The sequence below is a fragment of the Agelaius phoeniceus genome, chromosome 28 (genome assembly GCF_051311805.1).
Source record: "Agelaius phoeniceus isolate bAgePho1 chromosome 28, bAgePho1.hap1, whole genome shotgun sequence".
NCBI lineage: Eukaryota > Metazoa > Chordata > Aves > Passeriformes > Icteridae > Agelaius > Agelaius phoeniceus.
In genome coordinates, this window is record NC_135292.1 from 3875058 (window position 1) to 3899412 (window position 24355).

At 51.5% G+C, this 24355-nt stretch overlaps 2 protein-coding genes across 2 annotated transcripts in view; one reads left to right on the top strand and one right to left on the bottom strand.

Annotated features, from left to right (window-relative positions):
* Positions 1 to 24355, bottom strand: part of LOC143696054 (uncharacterized) — a 569411-nt gene that overhangs the window by 229273 nt on the left and 315783 nt on the right. Inside the window, exon 6 of the mRNA XM_077191260.1 lies at positions 64 to 231. Within this exon, the coding sequence (XP_077047375.1) occupies positions 64 to 231 (168 nt within the window). The remainder of the gene's footprint in view (positions 1 to 63; positions 232 to 24355) is intronic.
* Positions 1 to 24355, top strand: part of LOC143696055 (uncharacterized) — a 224075-nt gene that overhangs the window by 146539 nt on the left and 53181 nt on the right. The gene's annotated exons all lie outside the window — the stretch shown is intronic.

Consider the following 24355-nt stretch of genomic DNA (forward strand, 5'->3'; position numbering starts at 1 on the left):
TGGAAGGGCCTCTCCTCTGTGTGACTCTGATAGTGCAGGAGAAGATGGGACCTGGTCTGAAACCTCTTCCCACACTCCCCACACTCGTAGGGCCGTTCCCCAGTGTGGATCCTCTGGTGCACGATCAGGGTGGAGCTCCACCTGAAGCTCTTCCCACACTCCACGCACGTGTGGGGCTTCTCCCCATCATGGAGCTGCTCATGGAGCACCAGCTCCGAGCTCTGGCTCCATCTCCAGCCGCCTTCCCGGCCCAGGCTGCCTCTTTCCCCCTCACATCCCCGCCATCTGCGTTTGCAGCCCCTCCTCGTGCGGCATCTCCGGGGCTTTTCCTCCCCGTTGGCTTCCTGCGCCGTGGAGCCGCTCAAAACGGCCTCTGCCACCAGGTTCTGCCGCGGGCATTTGTCCTCCCTGCTCTCCATGCTCAGCTCCTGCTCTGGGCGAGGAAGGACAAGGACAGCATGGGATTTGCCTCCGTGCCACAGGCAAGGGCAACGAGATCCCCCCAGGGCTGTGCTGCAGCTGGGGGCCCTGCTGGGCTGGGAGATGGAGCAGCACAGAGGGGAAAGGGGCACTGACTTCCTCCTCACCTGCCTCAGTGTCCCGGGGCATCTTCCTCTTCCTCGCAGCCCCCCAGGCGTTGGCAATGGGAAATCCTGGTTTGGGGAAAACAAGGGATGAGCACGTTTGTAGGAGCGTCGGGGGTAGCACGGTCGGGATGGACGGAGACGAGAGATCTCTGCAGCCAGGTCGTGGAACTTGCGGTTTATTGCAAAGGGCCTGGGTGCAGGGCCCTGCTTGGAGCTGCCAGCCACAGCTTGGAGCAGGCCTGAGAGAAGAGAGGGAGGGAGAGGATGAGAGGGTGAGAGAGTAAGAGGGTAAGAGTGTAAGAGAGTAAGGTTCCTGTTACAATACAATAATTCTTCTTCTGTGTTAAATATTCTATTTTTCACTAACCAGTCCAGTACAAGATACAAATCCAATAGCAATTACATACAGCCTATAAAAATCATTACATCACCATACTGTAATAAGTAGCAATATATTTGTTCATTAATTAAATCAATAGCTAAATAATTATACAATATAAAAGCAATAACTAAATAGCTAAAACTGCTTGATTCTTAAATGTGCAGCCACATATGGTTGCTTGGCTTGCAGGAATCGTATAGTGCTTTGGGAATTCCTTGGTAAAGATATACACGATAAGGAAAAGTTCACCCAGAGGTCACAGAGGAAGGCTCTAACAACAGTTCCTAAACTCGCAAGAATTCCTTAGGCTTGCAGGAATCGTAGAGTGTTCTGAAAATTCCACTGTAAAGGTACGCCTTATAAGGAAAAGTTCAGTCAGCGGTTAAAGAGGAAGACTTGGAGCCTTCATCCCACGACCACCAGAAGGCAGAAAAAGACCCCCTAGCAACTGAATGAGCAAGCGCAAAAGACAGACCACGTCATCCCTGGACCTGGGAGAAGAAGGCGATAAAAGGCGAACTTTGGGGATAGGAACGGCGCGAGCCTAGAGGAGCGGAGACTCCCGGCCGCCCAGCGCTGAACTTTGCTTGTTCTCGCTTGCAAAATAATAAAAAAAAAGTATGATCCTTAAATCCAGTGAACTCATTTATCACCATACTGTGTTACATTTTAAACCCCAAAAACTCCTCTTTGGAGCCCTTCTGCTGAGCTAGTAGGGTCTGCTCTGACCCTTGGACCTGTCTGCAAGCAGAGGGAATTGTTTCATCAGAAGAGGATTACCTTCAGTCAGGCCACACCATTGTTTTCCACTTGTTCAGTATCTAAGATATCTAAAAGCTTGCTTTCATTCCAATCTTGCTTAGAGTTCCTATACTCTCAAAAGCTTTTGAGAATATAGAAACTATAAGCAAGATTGGAATGAAAGGCCAGACAATAATATTTATAAGGCTTTCCTGTTTCATCTACCCCAACACACGTTGAGTTTGAAGATCTCTCTGCCCAGGTACATCTCTAGTCCGGCCATGTGGGCTCCAGAAAAACCTCCCAAACACCAAGATTCAGCCCTGAAAAAGCCTCCCAGGGGTTGCCCGTCCCTTGTCCCTCCCCTCTGGTGTTCGGGGGTTCCCCCCTGTCCCAGCTGCTGGGGTCACACTTGGATTGGGGGTCCCCCTTCTCCTGGGTGCCCCCCCTGCCCAGGCTGCTGGCAGTCCCAGCAATGCCCAAAGCTCCCCCCTCTTGGCTCTCCCCATTTTGGGATGCCGGGGCTCTTTGGGCTCCCGGGCTCCCTTCTCCCCTCATTCTCTGCTCTGGGCTGCAGCGGCTCCAAGGAGTCCCCCCTGCCCCTCTCCAGGCCCTTGAGGCTCCCGCCAATGGCGGCGCTCCCCCCTCTCTGGCCTCCCCACTTTGGCCTCCTGGGGGACACAGGGCTCTGCTCCTCCAGGCTGCCTCTGCCGGCAGCCACCACCGCCACCCCCCGAGGGGCCTTTTCCACTCAGCCTTGGACTTCTTCATTCTCCAAACATCCCCCCAAAAACCCAACCCAGGGACCCCCCGGGATATCCGGGCCGGGCTCCCCCTCCCCGCTCACCTGCGCCATGGGGGAGGCGATGATCCCACAGGTGGGGGCTGCGAATTCAGGCAGGGATCGAGACCGCGTGGCTCCCGCAGCTCAGACCTGATCCGCCCTGGTCCCTCCTCTTCCTCTTCTTCCCGCTCCTCCTCTGTCCTATCTCCACCTCCCTCTCCTCCTCCCCCCTCACCCCACCTCCTTCCCTGCTCTTTCTCCTCCCGCTCCTCCTCTTCCATCCCCCCTCCTCCTCCTCCCCTGTCTTATCCCCACCTCCTGCTCCTCTTCCATCCCGCCCCTTCCATTCTTCTCCTCCTCCTCCCCCCTTACCCCGCCTCCTCCTCCCCCTCCATCCCTGCCCTTCCCTCCCTCCTCCTCCTCCCCCAGCAGCAGCCACACCCTCGGTGCCCCGTTCCCGCAGCCCTCGCAGCCCGCGGCAGCAGCGGCCATGGAGCCGGGACAGGTCGGCATGGGCAGCGCGGGGCTCTCGGCTGCTCCCAGCCGCTGCGGGCGGGGGGAACCCGGCCCGGGCCAAAGGAGAGGCAAACTGGGCAAACTGGGGGCAGATCACAAAGCTAAGGATGCAGCAGAAAATGGAGCTGAAAGAGTTATGTTAATATTCACTCCAAACGAGGAAAAACTGGAAATTCCAAAGTTTAGGGAAGCCGAGAAAAAAGAATTAAACAAGATAGGAAATGAACAAGATAAATCAGGGAAATAGAAACTTCTACATGGAAGACAATTACTTAATAAAATGTGCTTACTAGGAAAAGATTAGAAGACGTGCATCAGAAACCCCACTGGCGTACTCAAGCTTTGTGTGATCATTTTTTAAGGAATTTTGGGTGCACTGGGATTTTTGGTGTAGCAAAGCAAGTAATTGAAAGATGCTTAATTTGCCAAAGGATAAATAAAAAGGTGATGAGAAAAACAACATTAGGAGGTCATGAGTTAGCTCGTCGACCATTTCAAAATATCCAAGCAGAAGTTTAGATTTGTTAGGTTCTGGATTTATTTGGAAAAAAACCCATTTAATCTAGAAGAAAGAGAATATGCCATATGTTAGACAGGAGATTTTAGGAGAATAAAAATCTTTGAAGTATCAGAAACACCCGAGGAAAAAACCAAGAAAATAAAAAGGGGAAATGAAAGGGAGGGGAACAAGAGGAAAAGTCAGAAAGAGAGTGGGATCCTCTGCAGCTCTTGCCCCCTGCGTTGGCGGCCGAGGCGCCTGTCCCGGGTCCCGGCTCGCTGCCCGCCTCAGCTCCGCCTGCCCCGGTTTCCATCCCAGGTGCGGGCTCACTGCCCAGGGCAGCTCCACCTGCCCCGGCGCTGGCGGTGAATTTGTGTGCCCTGGCCCCACTGCCCGGCCCGCGGCCGCTCTGCCGGCCATGCTGGGCAAGATGGGGTTGCTCTGTCCTGCCGCGTGGGCCGAGGTCACCGCGCCGACCACACCGAGGGCGGGTCCCAGCCATCCCATCCCCGGCTGCCCTGCCCGTGCCAGCTGCGCTGGGCAGCGCCGCTGCTGCTGCCGGGGTCTTCCACCTGCCTTTTCTCTGCCGGGAGCTGCCGGATCAGCCGCCATAAGCCATGTGGGGGCTGCCCACGCTCCGGCTCGGCCTCCACGGGAAGATCCCCCTCTGGCGATTCCGGCAGCACACCCTGCCCACACTCCCACCGAGCCTCGGCGGGATATCCTCCCCTGACCCCTCCTGCTCTGAGTTACGTCCCCATGGTAACCACAGCTCCTGCTGTTCAGGGAAAATCCCTCTCTCTACAGGAAGCACCTTATCGAAACACTAGGAGCTCAGTTAAAAGGCAGCCCTCTCCAAATTCTTTCTCAAAACACGGGAGAAAGGCTACAGAAGGTAAAAAAGTGAAAGAGTTAGATGAAGGGATTGCTCTATTGCCGTTAAGAGAGGTTCCCATGGCAGGGATGCGCTGCCCCGCCCCGCGGGAGCCACCGGCGCCCCTGCCGGCCGTGCCCGGAACTGCACCCAAGGGGAAAGCGCCGCAGCCGAAAGGCCGGGACCGGCTCCGGGCTCTGTTTGTTGTCACTGCCGGAGCTGTTGATACACACTACTATTATTATATTATACACACTAGTAAAGAACCGTTATTCCTAATCCCATATCTTTGCCTGAGAGCCCCTTGATTTCACCATCCTAAAAATTAAGAGGGAGGGGGTTTGCATTCTCCATTCCAAGAGAGGCTTTTTCTGCCTTCCCAAGCAGACACCTGTCTTGTAAAGCAAGACAAGCACCCACAGGCACTGAGGGGGGCTGCAGGAAGGGCAGAAGAAGGCCCTGCAGCACTTGGGCACAAAGGCCCAGCAGGTGAATGCAAGAAGGGAGCAGCAGAAGGCCAAGCTGAAGGCAAAGGCCAGGGCAGAGCTCCTACAGCCCCTGAGGGATCAGCCCCAGGGCCCAAGGGGGTCCCAGCACCCAGGGCACGGCTCGGCCACAAGCCCCCGGCAGAGGCATTGCCCTCCTCGGCAGGGCACAGCCCACCCAAACAGCCCCTGGCAAGGAATCAGGGCTCCAGCTGCAGGGCACAAGGACACTGCAAGCAGAGACAGCAGCACCCTCAGGACCAGCAAGTCCACCCTGTGATGGACATGGATTGGCAGGGCTGTCACAGCTCCCATCACACCAGGGACCCTCCACACTGGAGCCCTTGAGAACATTCAGGTGGGTCTGCATTGAGAGGAGGCATTTTCTGATGGACACAGGGGCCTCTCAATCTGCTCTGAATCTTAGACCTAAAGGGGAAAATAGTACAGGAATATTTTAATTTTTAAGGGAATGAGTGGGAAAGATGAGCAGGTATGATTTGTTCAACCACTATTAGAAGCTGTGGGGGATAGGTTTGAAATAAATGAATTTCTTTTTCTTCCTCCTGTGATTGTAATTAACTAGGAAGGAGTTTGAGAGCTGGATTTTAATACTGTAAAAAGGGATACAGAGGCTAGTTCTGTTGTACCTCTGTGTCTAAAGTCTGACAAGGCCTATGCTGAAGTGAACCCAGAAGTGTGGGCAGCCCCAGGGAAATACAGAAAATTAGATATGGAGCCTCTACAAATTAAAGCAACCAGGACAAGCACTAGCCTGTTCCAAGAGAGGGAAGGAAGGGCTCACAGCCTGGTATTGAGTCCCTGTTAAAGGCAGGGCTTTTGGAGCCAAGGATGTCTCCCTACAACACTCCTATCTTGCCAGTCAACAAACTGGATGGATGGACACAAGGAGGAAACACAGAATTTTCAAGTGTTAAAATTAAGATTAACTGAGGCGAGTGGCCTGGGCCTTCCAGACAGGGAAAAAGAATTTGAATTATAGGTGGACGTTAAACAGGGTCTTGCCAAAGGAATTCTTGTGCTAAAATGTTTAACCCAGTGGCCAGAGAGCAGCCTCATTGTCTGCAGAATTGTGCAGCCACAGCTTCCGTGGGAGCAGAGGCCTGAAAACTGATGACAACAGGAGGATCTCCTAGAGTTCAAGTCTGGCATCAAGTTAAAGCTTTGACAACCAAAAGAGCCTCTCAATGGATGAGCAGGGCTCGGTGATTACAGTATGAAACTTGTTCAGTGGCACAGGAGGATTCAGAACTGAGGACAGGGCAAGGGTTTAACCCAGCCTCCTGTTTGAACAGCCTGGAGAGGGGCTGGCAAGGAACCCAGGACTGCACTCAAGGGACAGAGCTCCCGAGCCAGGCTGGGAGAGATTGATGGGACATTCCCTGGCCTGAGGGAGACAATGTGTTTGTGGATGGCTCTGCAAGGGCAGCAGGAGGGAAAAGAGCTACAAGACAGGCTGTTATTAAGGAAGGGGAATCAGACAAAGCGCAGGTCACCGGCCCATGCTCAGCTCAACCCAAGGAGCTGTGGGTGCTTGTAAGAGCCTGGCACTGAAATGCCCTGAGCAGGAAGGCTTCAAAATCTTCTGCTGACACCATGGCACCTAACAGGGGGGCAAAAGCAATTCTGACTGCTTCAGCAATCACTGGATCACTTATTAACCTATTGCTAAAACAAATAATTCAAAGATAATGGATTGTGGAAGCAATAGATTCAGATGGGGAACTCATTTTACAGGAAAGACCCTTCAGGGGATTATGGCAGCTTTAGGAATACAATGGGACCTCCATAACCCCTGGCAAGCCCAGAGCTCGGGTTGGGTAGAAAGAATGAATGGGGAAATAAAGAAACACCTTTGGAAGCCGGAGATAGAAACCAAGATGCCATGGGTACAGCTTTTGCCATTGGCCTTGGCAAGAAAAAGAGCCAGACCCAAGGCAGATATTCAATTATCTCCCTTGGAATTCATGTCTGGAATTCCTTACCTGGGCAATTCTCCACCTAGTGCAGGGTGGAAATAAGGGATGTAAATGTAAGGCAGGCTGTAGCCAGGATCCTGTCTCCTGTGGAATCTCTCCCCCAGGAAGCTGGGCTGGCACAGAGCCTGCCCTGGGACTTTGCTGTTGCCAACACCCAGCCAGGCCATCGGCTCCTGCCTAAGGAGCGCAAAGCAGCACCACTGGTGGCCAAGGGGCCCACGCCAAGTGTCCCTGAGGCCAGAAACAGCCGCCAGCACAGCTGAGCACGGGGGGACCCCTCAGCCTGGCCTCAGGGGCTCTGAAGCCCCGGAGATTTGCACTTCCCGCCTGCAGCAGGACCATGGGAGCCGCCCCTGAGCCTGCCCTGAAGGCAACGCAGCAGCAGCCAGGGCTCCACAGCGGGCCAAGCCCCTGGGCCTGCCCACAGATCCTCTGCTCAAACCCTCGGGAATCCTGGCCACCCTCCCCTGGCACCTCCAGCCACTGCGGCCAAGCCTCGCTGCCGCTGCTGCAGCTCCAGCGCTGGCTGGGCCTGCACTGCCACAGCTGCTGGGGAGCACCGCGGCACAATTCCACCCTGGGGCTCACTCACACCCACACTCTGGGCTGACTGCGACTGCACTGCTGCAAAATGTACCCATCCTGCTTCTTTTAAATCTTATTTCTCTGCTCAGAAAGGTTTCTCTACTCAAAGGTTTGCCTTTGGGAAAGAAATTTTAAAGGTTTTATTTAAAGGGTTCCCAGTCTGTTCGGATGTTAAACTCATCTCCACCTCTCAATGGAGATGAGTTTAACATCCGAACAGACTGGGAATAGCCCAAAAGACACCCACAGAGATAAGGACCAGCAACAAAACATCAACGCCCCGCAGCAAACAGCAACCAACAGCTACCCCAGACACTGCCCCCGCACAGCTGGAGACACCTGGTCTGGAAAAGGCTGAGAAGGAAATCCAGGAGTGTGGACCGAATTCACAGCAGAGGGGAAGAAATCCGAGTCTAATAGGAAACCAAACACTGAAAACTTACACGACTTGGAAGCAATGAACATTAAAGCAGTGGATTTAGATTGGTTCAGACCACGTAAAGTTTAGGAAAAATCGAGTAAAACTGACATGTCATGGAATGATGTTTTCTGCACAGCCGGGCTATGTGTGGATGAAAGTATTTCTGTTGCACATCCTGGCCAGAACCAAGTAATGCCTTGACTCTCTCACACGAAAGAGATTCTTGGAGAGTTTTTGTTTTCCCTACAGTTTCAGTGATAAGATTACAACATGAGAAACATTTTTTATAATAATCCTACTTTATATTGTCAGGTAGGTTTGGGACAGAAGGGTGAGAATCAATTTTTGGTCTGGGTTTTTCCATGTTCGCCTTTATGTTGCATTTTGCAAAATTGAAGAGCTTTAACCGTGATACTTTTAACTCTTAAATAGTTAATACTTTTTTTAAAAAAAGCAGGGTGAAGCTGCAAAGGGAAACAGCAAATGGAGAATGTTGGGAAAACTTTCCTATAAATAAATGGGGGGGAATTGAGATGAGGGACTACATTTTGTTCGTCATGAAAAAGAGACCAGTGTGTTACAAGAGTTGTCTGCTGACTATTTCTGTACTACTTCATGAGATATGAGCTACAAGGATACCAGGGAAGGGGTTGCAGGAGCCCACACATAGTCCCACCCAGCAAATGGTACAAACAGATAACTCACAGAAATAACGACCAGGGAAAGGCTGGGGAGAGGGCAGGGGCAGATAAACACCCAGCAGGGAAACCTTTCCCGCTGACAAATGGTACAAGCAGATAACTCACAGAGATAATGACCAGGGAAAAGCTGGGGAAGGGGCAGGGGCAGATAAACAGTCTGCAAGGCAGGATATTTGCTTGCTTGATAGGGCACATATTGCGTTAATCATAAGATTTTGGTAATTTTCCACAGAGAAGTCACCAAATAAGGACATAGGGTGAAGAAGACGCGGCTGAGGAAGACTCCGCAGCCTTTATCACCGACCACCAGGAGACAGAAGGATGACCCCCTAGCAACAACCAGCGCAGGCGCAGAGAACTCCGAGATAACATGGACTCCTGAAGGATGGAGAGGATAAAAGGACTGAATCAGAAACTAGTTGGTGCGGCAGTAGGTGGAGCGGAGACTCCCCTGTCGCCCAGCGCTGAGCCTTTGCTTACGTAGTATAACTGCTTCAATAATTAATAAATTCTTTGATTGGAAATTACTCGTTTTGAGTCAATTTTATAACAGTTTGGTGCCGTGACTCGGATGAGAGTTTGGATCGGGTAAGATCTACCCAGAGTGGGGGGCGCCTCATCCAGTGCTTTCCGGGTGGCCCCTCTGGGAGAACCTCCGCCACTCTCACCGACGACCCTAAAATATATACTAGTAAGCAAACAGGACAAATTATACCGGTGAACCCCTTAATAATCTGTGCACGGAGTCCGGAGGAAGACGCAGGACGCGTAAGTATAAAAGGGAATCCGTTCGGGCGGGGTTGGGATCCCGGAGTGTGGCGGTGGACAAGTGTGAATGAGAGGAGGGCCGGCAGCCGGACTCTCCAAGTGAGTGCGGACCCTTGAGTAGTGCGGTTCCCGTAGACCCGCGAGGGCTCGGGCCACGAAAAAGGGGAAGTGAAAGGAATTTGAGAGTGAAAGAAGGCACTCCGGACGAATGGGGCAGGGGAAAAGCAAGACCCCAACCCAAGTCAAACTCCCCCCCATTCCAAGGGACAGTCCCCTAGGATTCATGCTTAGTAATTGGAAGCATTACCCGGGGACCAAGACTAAGGATAGGGCCAGAATGATACATTATTGTATGGAAGTATGGGGTGGGAAAGAGATTTCCAAAAAAAAAAAAAAAAAAAAGTTTTTTGGCCCATGTTTGGATCATCTGAAGACTGGGTTCGACAGGACTTGAACCTATGGGTAAATTCTAAAGAGCCCTTCTCGTAAGAAGAGAGTGATTATGCCAAAATATGGGTAGCAAGACCCGAAGTGTATGTTTTCCAATTAAGAGAAGGGAAAGGGGATCCGGACAAAAAGGGGAAGAGGGACAATCATTTGGGCGACTTAATTATAGCACCGCCCCCATATGTCCCACCGCCAGCACCCAATGCCCCACCACCTCCACAACCACCTGCACCGAACAATGATGAAGAGGGTAACCAAGGGGAGGTTAACCAAACCGGTTACCAAGGCCCGATTACAAGGAGCCGCAGTAGGGTTGAGACGGGGCTATTCCCTCTACGGGAGATGCCCATGGGTGGACCACAGGCGGGTATAGGATTTATTACTGTCCCCTTGAGTTCGGCAGATGTACGAGACTTTAAGAAGGACATGGGACATTTATTAGAGGACCCTTTTGGGGTAGCCGAGAGGGTCGACCAGTTCTTAGGACCAAACATCTATACCTGGGAAGAAATGCAGTCCATTTTGGGCATTCTGTTCTCTACTGAAGAACAGAATATGATAAGAAGGGAAGGAATGCGTATTTGGGACACGCAGCATGTCCAAGGCCCAGCTGCGGACACTAAATGGCCCCTACAGAACCCCCATTGGGACCACCAAAATGCGGCACATAGAACACATATGCAGGATTTAAGGACCATAATTATTCAGGGGATTAGGGACTCAGTCCCGAGGGGGCAAAATATAGATCGGGCATTCAACAATAGGCAAAAGAAAGACGAGTCGCCTACGGAATGGCTCGAGAGATTACGGCGGAACTTACAATTGTACTCCGGAATGGACCCCGATAGCCAAACTTCACAGTCAATGCTGAAAGTCCATTTCGTTTTAAAATCGTGGGACAACATAAAGAAGAAAATCCAGAAATTAGAGGACTGGCAGGACAGGGGGCTGGATGAACTGCTTAGGGAGGCACAGAAAGTATATGTCCGTAGGGACGACGAAAGAGACCGCAGACAAGTAAGGTTGATGGTCGCAGCAACAGGTGGGGGGAGGTACCAAAGAGAAGGGCGAAAGGGAGGTTTGAGTGAACAAAAAGAGAAAAGTATAGGGGAGTCAGAAGGGGTGAAGGTGTGTTTTTATTGCGGAAAAAAAGGGCATTTTAAGCGAGAATGTAGAGTCCGAATCAGAGACGAGAAGCAGTTCCAAATGGACTAGGGGGGTCAGGGGCTCTATTTGGTGGGGACCCGGAAAAATCATAAAGAGCCCTTGATAAAACTTAAAGTGGGTCCCCTCAACCAAGAAATTGAATTCTTGGTAGATACAGGGGCAGAAAGATCCACGGTACAGAACCTACCAAAAGGATGTACCATCTCTAAAGAAACTGCCACTGTCATAGGGGCAAAAGGGGAACCTTTTGAAGTACAAATCATAAAAAATGTGACTATAGAATCAGGATCCAAAATAGGGATGGGAAATCTATTATTGGTACCCGAGTCAGATTATAATCTGCTCGGGCGAGACATGATTATAGAATTAGGGATTAGTATAGGTGTAGATAATAAGGAATTAAAAATTAAATTATGCCCTTTAAGGGTAGAAGATGAAAAGCAAATTAACCCCGAAGTCTGGTACACGCCTGAGAGCGTGGGACAGCTAAAAATCACTCCATTTTCGGTAACTATCAAAAATCCGGATGTCCCCGTCCAAATTAAGCAATACCCATTATCCCCAGAAGGGAGACGAGGATTAAAACCAGAAATAGAAAGGTTGTTGAATAATGGATTGTTAGAACCCTGTATGTCTCTGTTCAATACTCCCATCCTACCAGTTAAAAAGCCAAACGGCACCTATCGATTGGTGCATGATTTAAGGGAAATAAACAAGCGAACTGTAGCCCGGTTCCCGGTGGTGGCAAATCCTTATACCCTCTTGACTAAACTGGGGCCTGAGAATTTATGGTACAGTGTTATAGATCTCAAAGATGCCTTTTGGGCATGCCCTTTGGCTAAAGAAAGCCGGGATTATTTTGCATTTGAATGGGGAGACCCCAATACGGGAAGGAGACAACAATTAAGATGGACGGTATTCCCTCAAGGATTCACTGAGTCCCCTAATCTCTTCGGGCAGGCTTTAGAGCAAATTTTACAGGATTACCAAGTGGGGCCAGGGGTTACATTAATCCAATACGTAGATGATCTACTCCTGGCGGGGCAGCAGGAAGAGAATGTACGGAAAGAAAGTATTAAGTTATTGAACTGTTTAGGATTAAAGGGATTGAAAGTCTCCAAGGCAAAACTACAATTTGTCGAAGAAGAAGTAAAATACCTAGGCCATTATCTAAAGAAAGGAGAGAAGAGAATAGACCCCGAACGAATACAGGCGATTTTAGCATTACCAATTCCAAGAAATAAGAGACAAATCAGGCAAATACTTGGACTAACTGGTTATTGTCGACAATGGATTGAAAACTACAGTAGTAAGGCGACTTTCTTGTATCAGAAACTTACTCAAGAGGGACTCCTAAAATGGGATCAGGAGGACACCGAAAGGCTGCAAGAGCTTAAAGAGAGCCTAATCCATGCCCCGGTATTAAGTTTACCTAATACTAATAGACCCTTCTTTTTGTTCATAAACGTAGACAAGGGGGTCGCATATGGGGTCCTTACTCAAGAATGGGCAGAGAAAAGGAAACCGGTGGCTTATCTACCAAAGATCTTGGACCCAGTAAGCAGAGGATGGCCTACATGCTTACAAGCAATTGTAGGATGTGCTCTTTTGGTAGAAGAAGCCCGGAAAATTACATTTAATAGCAGTCTGAAAGTGCTGTCCCCCCATAACATACGGGGAGTCTTACAGCAAAAGGCTGAAAAATGGATCTCAGACGCAAGGCTTCTAAAATATGAAGGAATATTAATTGAGGCTCCAAATTTAACTCTAGAAACTACTAATATCCAAAATCCAGCTTCCTTCTTATATGGAGGACCAGAAGAAGCACTAACACATGATTGTATAGTGACTATAGAAGAACAGACAAAAATCAGACCAGATTTGGAAGAAGAAGAATTGGAAAAAGGAGGAAGACTGTTTGTGGATGGATCCTCCAGAGTAGTTGAGGGAGGGAGAAAATCAGGATATGCTATCATAAGGGGACCCAACCTGGAAGTGATAGAATCGGGACCCCTTAGTGGATCCTGGTCCGCCCAAGCATGTGAACTATATGCTGTACTACGAGCCCTGGAATGGTTAACAGGAAAAGATGGGACTATTTTTACGGACTCGAAATATAGCTATGGGGTAGTCCATACATTTGGCAAAATATGGGAGGAAAGAGGACTAATAAATTCACAAGGGAAAGATTTAGTTCACCGTAAATTAATATTAGACGTGCTCAGTGCCCTACGAAAACCCCGAAAAATAGCTATAGTTCACCTGAAAGGTCACCAGAAAGGACTGGATTTGAGAAGTAGGGGAAATAATGCAGCTGACCAGGAGGCTAAACGGGCTGCCCTGAGACTTCTCACTTTGCAGGAAAACATAGAACACTCCCAAACGCCAGAACCTGACCCCGACATCAAGTTTAATAAAGAGGAAGAGAATAAAATACAAAAACTAGGAGCTAAAAGGGATGCACAAGGAGCATGGAAATTAGCAGATGGCAGAGAAATAATACCTAGAGCATTGGCACATAGATTACTGACTAAGATACATCAAAAAACACATTGGGGATCACAGGGACTGGTAGATTATTTTGCTGCAAAGTATGTGAGTGTGGGAATCTGGGACATTGCCAAACAAGTAACCAGAGGATGCCTAATTTGCTTACAAGTAAATAGAAAAAATTTGAGAAAATTACCGGAGGGAGGCCGACCGCTAGCGAAAAGGCCTTTCTCCCACATCCAGATAGATTTCACCGAGCTCCCCAAAGTAGGGAGAACCAAATATTTATTGGTCTTGGTGGACCACCTAACACATTTTGTGGAAGCCTTCCCAAGCGTAAGAGAAACAGCCAAAGTAGTTACGAAAATATTGATGGAAGAGATAATCCCGAGATACGGGGTCCCAGAAGTCATTGACTCAGATAGAGGGCCGCATTTTATTTCCCAAGTTACCCAAAACTTAGCAACAGCTCTGGGCATACGGTGGGAACAACATGCCCCCTGGCATCCCCAGAGCTCTGGACGAGTTGAACGAATGAATGGGGAAATAAAAAAGCAATTGACCAAACTGGTAGCAGAAACCAATTTGACCGGGGTTAAATGTATTCCTCTAGCGTTGCTAAATATAAGAACAAGACCTAGAGCTGATTTAGGGGTATCACCCTTTGAAATGATGTATGGGATGCCGTATAACCTAGAAAATCCTAACGAACATCCTGTCATTAATGACACATGTACGCAAAAATATTTGGTGGAATTGACAAAGTACAGAAAGGCATTATGGGAAAAAGGTATGTTAGCACAACGGCCTCCTTTAGATTTTATCTTACACCAGGTACAGCCAGGAGATTGGGTGCTCGTGAAAAGCTGGAAAGAAAACCCCTTGACTCCAAGGTGGGAAGGACCGTTCCAAGTACTCCTCACCACAGAAGCAGCCATACAAACCGCTGAAAAAGGATGGACTCATGCTAGTCGCATAAAAGGACCGGTAAAACCCCCTCACAGCTGGGAGGTTTGCAGTCTCCCGGGAGAAACCAAATTAAAGCTGAAACAAACTGATAAATGATTTGGATAATAATCTGGGTTGGAGATAACCATTATCTCCAAACCCAGCTAATAGGGAATCGGGACGCTCTTGGATATTGCAAACTCTTAGAGGACGAGTTGAGAAAGCCCTACTTTAAGTCCCCGAGATTAGAACATAAAGGGCACACATGGGAGGGGGAAAAAGCACAAAACAAAGATATTAGGTTAAAGTGTAACTGGTTAGATTGTGACTGTCACCCCCTTGTATGGTTTTCCTGTAAATTGTGTCACGAACCTTGGTGGTCTCATTGTCGGAGTGGTAGAACACCTAGGGGAATTTGTACGCCGTGCTATGAGAAAGAGAGGAGACTAACTTCTATCATTCTTAGTAGCAGAGTTGCTATGGGGGAGGTAAAGCTTGGATCTGACGAGTGGTGGGAAACCTTTTCCAAAGGGGTAAATCCTGATCGGTTCTGCTACCACCCTAACGAACCGATCCCCTTTCTCCTGGATATCCTGGAAGTGGTGTGTCAGAAGAAAGCCCCCAATTTGCGGCGTGACCTCTCATTAATAAAAGCTAATAACTGGGCCGCCAGTGCTAAAAAGTGGAAACGGGAGGTTTATCCGGCTCCTGAAGAATACCCCTGCTGCCGAGAAGATGGTAAACCCCGAGGCTCGCAGCAACCGAGTCGTCGGGCGAGGCAGAGAGGTAATAACCAGTGGAGTCCGTCGGAAGCCTCGACCCCCATATGGGATGTCCAGGAAATGTTGGCCGTCCTGCCCCAGGATTGGTAACCCACCACTGGGGAAACCAAAGGTAAAATTCAACCTGAGCTCCGACAATGACAGCCCCAAATTACAAGCCTTAATTCTTTTCTGGTGCATCATAACAAGTTCAGGGGCAGAAGGGTATTCACATCAACCCTTCAAATGGTCACTGATTAGATGGGTAGACCAGTATGTTATCCAGACCAAAATCACGTCTGGCGCACCCAGCTTTTTATGTACTTTGTGTGATTTAATACCTGTAAATCCATGTTTAAATCAGTTTGGATGTTATTTTTGTCCAAGCTCAAACCCGGGAAAAGGGTATTGTAACTATCCAGGACACTTTTACTGTGCTTATTGGGACTGTGTATCAGTAAGCTCCTTTGGGGGGAACGAGGACGGGTTTATCAGAACTGGATGGGGTCCATACGGGTGTACACAGCCCACTTCCACATATACCCAGAAAGAAGGAGGGTTAGATGGAACATGCAATATGATTTACATTAATGTGACAAAACCACATGACCAAGTCTGGTTATTAGGGAAAATGTGGGGAGCCCGATTATGGGAACCAGGGACAGACAGAGGGGGGCACTTTATAATCCAAAAGACAACCGTGCCACACGACCCCGAACCAATTGGACCAAACCAGGCGATAGCTGAAGAACTAATGCTAGGAGAAAATAATGGAAATGAATCAGAAACAGCCCCAACCACTAGTCTTCCAGAAATGTATAAGCAAAACTTTACTGATTCGACCCAAGGACCTGAAAACCCGGGAGAAGGGGACTTGTGGAAAATATTACAGGCCACTTTCCTAGTCCTGAATGAGACCCATCCAAATCTAACTGAGGAATGTTGGCTGTGTTACACCGTAAACCCCCCGTTCTATGAAGCCATAGGGGTAACAGCAAAAAGCAGACGAGTAAATGGGACCAACCCAGCTAGGTGCCTATGGAAAAAAGAAGGAGAAGAATCGAGAGGGATAACCTTGGCAAGGGTAACGGGGAGAGGAAGATGTATAGGACGAGTACCAGTGGAAAAACGACATCTATGTCAGGTTATGGGGAATTTGAGTGACCCTAAGAAACCTGCCAGCTGGATACTGCCAGCAGCAAATACTAAATGGGTCTGTAACACTCTCGGAGTCACCCCATGTATAAATATAGACCGATTTAATGAATCCAGTGACTTTTGTATTCAAGTATTGATAGTACCCAGAGTCCTTTACCACCCCGTAGAGTACGTTTATGAACAATATCAAAATATAGGACCCCACATAGTGAAACGGGAAATATTCACAACCTTCACTGTAGCAATGTTACTAGGAATAGCTGCAGCTGGGACAGGAACAGGAATAGCCTCACTCATACAGCAACACCGAGGATTCCAAGAACTAAGAGCCTCTGTAGATGAAGACCTCAGGAGGATCGAAACCTCCATCAAAGACCTCACAGAATCATTAGATTCCCTAGCAGAGGTAGCCTTACAAAATCGAAGGGGGTTAAATCTATTATTCCTGCAACAAGGAGGACTATGTGCTGCTTTAAGAGAAGAATGCTGCACATATGTAAACAAGAGCGGAATTATACGGGACTCAATGGCAAAACTAAGGGAGGGGCTAGAAAGAAGACAAAGAGAAAGGGAAAAACACCAAAGCTGCTATGAATCTTGGTTTAACTATTCTCCTTGGCTTACAACTTTATTATCAACGGTAGCGGGTCCACTACTTCTCTTACTATTGGGACTCACGTTTGGCCCTTGTATTTTTAATAAATTGATTAGCATGGTAAAAGGCAGATTAGAAGCTGCTCACCTTATGCTCACACGAGCAAAATACGAAACCTTGAAGATGGATGATCCAGAAGAATCTCTGGAGCTCAGCAAACGGGAATTAGAGCGTTTTGACGAACAAAATTGAGTATCAAAACAAAGGGGGGATTGAGATGAGGGACTACATTTTGTTCGTCACGAAAAAGAGACCAGTGTGTTACAAGAGTTGTCTGCTGACTATTTCTGTACTACTTCATGAGATATGAGCCACAAGGATACCAGGGAAGGGGTTGCAGGAGCCCACACAGAGTCCCACCCAGCAAATGGTACAAACAGATAACTCACAGAAATAACGACCAGGGAAAGGCTGGGGAAAGGGCAGGGGCAGATAAACACCCAGCAGGGAAACCTTTCCCGCTGACAAATGGTACAAGCAGATAACTCACAGAGATAACGACCAGGGAAAAGCTGGGGAAGGGGCAGGGGCAGATAAACAGTCTGCAAGGCAGGATATTTGCTTGCTTAAGCTTGATAGGGCACAGTTTGCAAGGCAGGACATTTGCTTGCTTAAGCTTGATAGGGCACATATTGCGTTAATCATAAGATTTTGGTAATTTTCCACGGAGAAATCACCAAATAAAAACATAGGGTGAAGAAGACGCGGCTGAGGAAGACTCCGCAGCCTTTATCACCGACCACCAGGAGACAGAAGGATGACCCCCTAGCAACAACCAGCGCAGGCGCAGAGAACTCTGAGATAACATGGACTCCTGAAGGATGGAGAGGATAAAAGGACTGAATCAGAAACTAGTTGGTGCGGCAGTAGGTGGAGCGGAGACTCCCCTGTCGCCCAGCGCTGAGCCTTTGCTTACGTAGTATAACTGCTTCAATAATTAATAAATTCTTTGATTGGAAATTACTCGTTTTGAGTCAATTTTATAACAATGGGGTGTCCAGGGGGTCCCTGTGCCCAGGAAAGGGGGTGCACGGGTCCCGGTGTTGAGGAAGGTGGTGGGTGGGGGCTGTGGAAGGCAGGAGTGGGGGTCCAGGGGGTGCTGGGGTCCAGGAAAAGCGGGGGCTGGGGTGTCTGAGAGGGGGAGGGCCGGGAAAGGGGGTGCGGGGGGGCATTGGTGCTGCATGAGGGGGTGCAGGAGGGTCCCCGTGCTGGATAAGGGGGTGCAGGGGGGGGTCCCTGTGCCTGAGAACGGAGGGTTTGGGAGGGTTCCAGTCTCAGATATGGGGGTGCACGGCGGTCCTGGTGCAGTGGAATGGGGGCTTAGGGGGTCCTGGTGCTGTATAAGGGGATGCAGTGGGGTCCCGGTGCCCAGGAATGGGGGTTCAGGGGTGCCGGTGCCAGATAATGGCCTGGCTGGGATCTGGTGCTGGGAAAAGGGGTGCAGGGGGTCCCAGGGCCAGATAACGGGATGCACTGGGGTCCCGGTGCCCAGGAATGGGGTTCCGGGGGGTTCCATTCCCGAGTTCCGGGGTTCAAGGGGTCCTGGTGCCTGAAAATTGAGGTTCAGGGGGTCCCGGTGCCGGGTAAGGGGATGTAGTGGATCCCGGTGCCCAGAAATTGGGGTTCAGGGCGGTTTCCCTGCCCGGGAATGGGGGCTCAGGGGGTTCCAGGCTGCAGATAAGGGGGTGCAGGGGTTATCGGGGCTGAGGAAGGGGGTACAGGGGGGGTCCCAGTGCCCCAAAATGAACGTTCAAGGGGGGTCTCTTGACCCCCTGGAGCCCCAGGGGACCCTCCAGGATCCCCTGGAACCCCTTCCAGGAAGCGCCGGGAATGAAGAGCTGGGGGGACGCCGAAATTTGGGAGATCTGGGGGTCCAAAAGCCGAGGAAAAGGGTGGGTCTGGGGTCTGGGAAGGACGAGGTGGCCGGGAATGGGCGTGCAGGGCGTCCCAGAGCACTGACGGGGGTGCGGGGGGATCCTAGGCCCGGATTAGGGGGGGCAGGGGGGTCCCAGTGCCCAAAAATTGGGGTTCAGGGGGTTCCCGTGCCGGGGAATGCGGGTTCGGGGGGAGTTTCCTTCCAGGAATTCGGGATTCAAGGGGGTCCCGGTGGCCGGGAATTGCGGTTCCGGGGGCGTCGGTGACCAGAAATGGGGATTCAGGGGAGTCCTGGGGCCACATGAGGGGGTACAGGGCGGTGCCAATGCTGGGCAAGGGGGTACAGGGGGGTCCCTGTGCCCAGAAATGGGCGCTCAAGGGGGTCCGCGTGCTCAGGAATGGGGGTTCAGGGGGGTCCCGGTGCTGAAAAAGGGTGCTGAGGGGGTCACAGGACCGAAAATGGGGGTTCAGGGGAGTCCCGGTACCCGGGAATGGAGGTTTAGGGAGTTCCCGGTGCCCAGGAATTGCGGTTCAGGGGGGTCCCGGTGAACAGAAATGGGGGTTCAGGGGATCTCGGTGCCAGATGAGGGGGTACAGGGGGGTCCCGGTGCTGGGGAAGTGGAGTGAGGGGGGGTGGCATGACCCAAAATGGGGGTTCAGGAGGGTTCCCCTGCCCGGGAATGGAAGATCAAGGGGGTCCCGCTGCCCGGGAATTGCGGTTCAGGGGGGTCCCGGTTTCGGGGGGTCCCACTCACCTTTGGTCGCGGCCCCCGGGTCCCCCAGGAGCCCCAGGAGCCCCCGGAGCACCCCCAGCCCCAGCGCTGGGGCCATCGCAGCCGTCCCCGATCGCGGCTGCAGAGACGCGAAAGCGAAAGTGCCCGAGGGAGCGCGGGGGGAGGGGGAAAGGGCGAATTCCAGGGAATTCACCTGGATCCCCTCCTGGCACCCCTCTGGATCCCTCGGGGATCCGTCTGGGACCCTCCAGGGCCGCGCCCTGCGGGACCCCCGGGCCGGGCTGTGCTGAACTCCCGGCCCTGCGCTCAAACTCTGCCCGGACCCCGCTGGGCTCGGCCCAAAGCCGGGCAAGCAGCGGGAGCAGCGGAGCCAATTTTTGCTGCGGGTGCGGGTCCCACCCCCGGCGGAGCAGGGCTGGGCGCTGGGACCCGATCTCTGATTCCCAATCTCCTTCTCTCTCGCTCTCTCTCTGCTGTTCTCTCCCTTTCCTTTGGGGGATCATAAATCCCAGAGCGGCCGCAGAGCCCCGTGCCCAGGCCGGGTTTCCCAGCAAAGGGAGGCTGGGGCTGAGGTGCCCCGGGCTGGCCGGGAATGGGGGCCCGGGGCTCCCTGGGCTCACGGAAATGGGGGATCCAGGGGCTGGGAGAGGAGGATACCCGGGAAAGGGGGTGCAGGGGGGTGTTGGTGCAGGATAAGGGGGTGCAGGGGGGGGTCCCAGTGCCCGGGAATGGGGTTGGGAGGGGGGGGTGGGCAGCAGCTGCTGGAGAGAGACTGGGACAGACTGGGAAAAGAACCCACTGGGAGCAGAACTGAGGCAGCAGAGATCATACTGGGATATACTGGGACCACACTGAGGGCTACTGGGAACATGCAGGGGACAATTGAGATTGGACTGGGAATGGTTTGGATCATCCTGGGACTGACTGGAATCATACTGGGAGTGATCAGATCTGTAGTAGGGGTGAAGAAGAGAAACTGGAATAATGCAGGGAGCAACTGGGATCATACTGGCAGCAGCTGCCCCATGCTGGGGTCATACTGGGATCATACTGGGACTGATGGGGTGACACTTGGAGTGACTGGCATAGTACTGGGAGTGTCTGGGAGTAACTGGGATCAAACTGGAGGTGACTGGACTTATACTGGGAGCAACTGGGACCACCGCGGGGGCAAATGGCATCGGGTAAGGTGTGACCGGGCTCATCCTGGAAGTGCCTGGGGCCACACTGGGCTCTTCCTGAGAGGGACTGAGAGTGAAAGGAACCATACAGGGCATGACTGGGAGCCGCTGGGACCGTGTCGGGGGCAACTGGGATCCTACCGGGAGTGATTTGGACCATACTGGGAGTGACCGGGAGCCACCGGTGAGGCGGCGGCGGAGCTGGGAGGCGGCCGCAGCGCAGGTGGGAGCCGCGCTGGGTTGTGCGGGGGCTCGGGGCTCGCTGCGGGCCTCGGGGGCGGCAGGGGGCTCAGGCGGGTTCCTTGTGCCGTGTCCGGCCCGTGGTGCCGCTGCCGTGAGGGCGCTGCGGGAGCGGCTGCCCGCGGTCTCCTTGCGGCCGCTGCCTCGGCAGGAGCCGCTGCCGGAGCAGCGCTGGCTCGGCCCGGTTCCTGTGGCTGGCACAGGGGCGGCTGCCCCGTGCCCGCGGCTGTGCGGGGAAATTCACGTGGCCGGAGGTTTCCGTGCCCCGAGGAGACAGAGGAGTCCTGTACAAGTGACTTTATTGCTGAGCAGAGGGAGAGGCCGTGGCGCATTTGCCGTGCGCTCGCTGCCATTTTTGTAGTTCGCAGCCTCCTTTTTATCCTCATTTTCCCGGCTCATCTCCCTCTCCCTTTGCGCACTGGCTGAGGTACTTGGAAGGTTCAGACCTCCCGATCTGCCAACTGCACGTCCTCGTTAATGTGCACCCCCACTTTTGTAGAACAGCCGATATTCACGGCTCTGTTAAGTCTTTTTTGTTCTCGACGTTCAGGAATTTAGCGGGACTTTCTGTGAGCAGCAGTCCATGATAATTAATAACATTTATTGAAGCTGGTGGTTTTGCCCCTTACTTCCTTATCTACAAGTCCCTGGCCCCTCGCTCAGCTGCTGAATGAGCCGCACTCTCAAGGTGTGGAGCATGGTAAAAAGGTGAGAGGTGCTGTAGCACATCAGAGCAGAAGCAGCATTCGTTTAACCCATGGTCTGCCAGGGAACCACAAAACCGTGTCCCATTCCCATCCTTTCCACGTTTGGACTGGTACATGAGCTGCTTTTTTGTTTCCTTTGTTATCTGTTTCACCACTTTGGCTTTGTCATCTATTTGCCAAGACCAGTTGGAGTCATTTGATTTTCCACAAACTCCTCTTTTCTCTGCTAACAGATGATCTGATCCCATCCCATGGTGAAATGTTGTGTTCCTCATTTCAGTGGATTGCTCAGCAGGAAGGTCAGGAGCTGGAGCTGTCTGGTTGGTTATTCCGAGGGCAGCTTGTAATCTAATGGTGCCATTGAAATGAGAAATGGGTTCTGTGGCTCCTGATATGAACTGGTTTGGGTTCCCAGGGGCTGGTCCATGGTGTTGTAGGATTTGTTCTGCTGGCCGTTCATCTTCTCCCCATCTTTGGCCGCTCTCTCCAGCCAGGGCTGCATCAATTGACCATTTGTCTCTAATTAAATCATCAAATACTTGGATTCCCAACTGATTTCCCGGAACTTGTGGGAGCAAGAACATCTCAGTGCTCTAATCCACCCCATATAACATAGACAGTGACAGCACACGTTGGAGTGGGCAGAGGGATGATTCCCCCCCATTTATTTATAGTGAAGTTTTCCCAACATTCTCCATTTGCTGTTTCCCTGTGCAGCTTCACCCGTTTCTGTTGCAGGGTCAGATATCCTCACCCCGGGCTCTGCCTTGAGCTGTGCAAATTCCATCAGTGCAAGCAGGCAGAGCTCGGGGTGAGGGGCAGGGGGAACCAGCCCAATTCCTGCCCCAGGCAAGAGACCCAGGTACATTGGCCAGGCTTTGCCCAGCAGGGTTCATTTGCATTCCTAAAGCTCCTCTCCTGGCTGACTAGAACCAAAGCTTCTCATCCAGGGCTGCCATCTGGTGAGTCACATGTGGCCCCCCGGAATCTGCTTTTTTTTAAAAAATGTATTAACTATTTAAGAGTTAAAAGTATCACCGTTAAAGCTCTTCAATTTTGCAAAATGCAACATAAAGGCGAACATGGAAAAACCCAGACCAAAAATTGATTCTCACCCTTCTGTCCCAAACCTACCTGACAATATAAAGTAGGATTATTATAAAAAATGTTTCTCATGTTGTAATCTTATCACTGAAACTGTAGGGAAAACAAAAACTCTCCAAGAATCTCTTTAGTGTGAGAGAGTCAAGGCATTGCTTGGTTCTGGCCAGGATGGGCAACAGAAATACTTTCATCCACACATAGCCCGGCTGTGCAGAAAACATCCTTCCATGACATGTCAGTTTTACTCGATTTTTCCTAAACTTTACCTAGTCTGAACCAATCTAAATCCACTGCTTTAATCTTCATTGCTTCCAAGTCGTGTAAGTTTTCAGTGTTTGGTTTCCTATTAGACTCGGATTTCTTCCCCTCTGCTGTGAATTCGGTCCACACTCCTGGATTTCCTTCTCAGCCTTTTCCAGACCAGGTGTCTCCAGCTGTGCGGGGGCAGTGTCTGGGGTAGCTGTTGGTTGCTGTTTGCTGCGGGGCGTTGATGTTTTGTTGCTGGTCCTTATCTCTGTGGGTGTCTTTTGGGCTATTCCCAGTCTGTTCGGATGTTAAACTCATCTCCATTGAGTGGTGGAGATGAGTTTAACATCCAAACAGACTGGGAACCCCTTAAATAAAACCTTTAAAATTTCTTTCCCAAAGGCAAACCTTTGAGTAGAGAAACCTTTCAGAGCAGAGAAATAAGATTTAAAAGAAGCAGGATGGGTACATTTTGCAGCAGTGCAGTCGCAGGCAGCCCAGAGTGTGGGTGTGAGTGAGCCCCAGGGTGGAATTGTGCCGCGGTGCTCCCCAGCAGCTGTGGCAGTGCAGGCCCAGCCAGCGCTGGAGCTGCAGCAGCGGCAGCGAGGCTTGGCCGCAGTGGCTGGAGGTGCCAGGGGAGGGTGGCCAGGATTCCCGAGGGTTTGAGCAGAGGATCTGTGGGCAGGCCCAGGGGCTTGGCCCGCTGTGGAGCCCTGGCTGCTGCTGCGTTGCCTTCAGGGCAGGCTCAGGGGCGGCTCCCATGGTCCTGCTGCAGGCGGGAAGTGCAAATCTCCGGGGCTTCAGAGCCCCTGAGGCCAGGCTGAGGGGTCCCCCCGTGCTCAGCTGTGCTGGCGGCTGTTTCTGGCCTCAGGGACACTTGGCGTGGGCCCCTTGGCCACCAGTGGTGCTGCTTTGCACTCCTTAGGCAGGAGCCGATGGCCTGGCTGGGTGTTGGCAACAGCAAAGTCCCAGGGCAGGCTCTGTGCCAGCCCAGCTTCCTGGGGGAGAGATTCCACAGGAGACAGGATCCTGGCTACAGCCTGCCTTACATTTACATCCCTTATTTCCACCCTGCACTAGGTGGAGAATTGCCCAGGTAAGGAATTCCAGACATGAATTCCAAGGGAGATAATTGAATATCTGCCTTGGGTCTGGCTCTTTTTCTTGCCAAGGCCAATGGCAAAAGCTGTACCCATGGCATCTTGGTTTCCATCTCCGGCTTCCAAAGGTGTTTCTTTATTTCCCCATTCATTCTTTCTACCCAACCCGAGCTCTGGGCTTGCCAGGGGTTATGGAGGT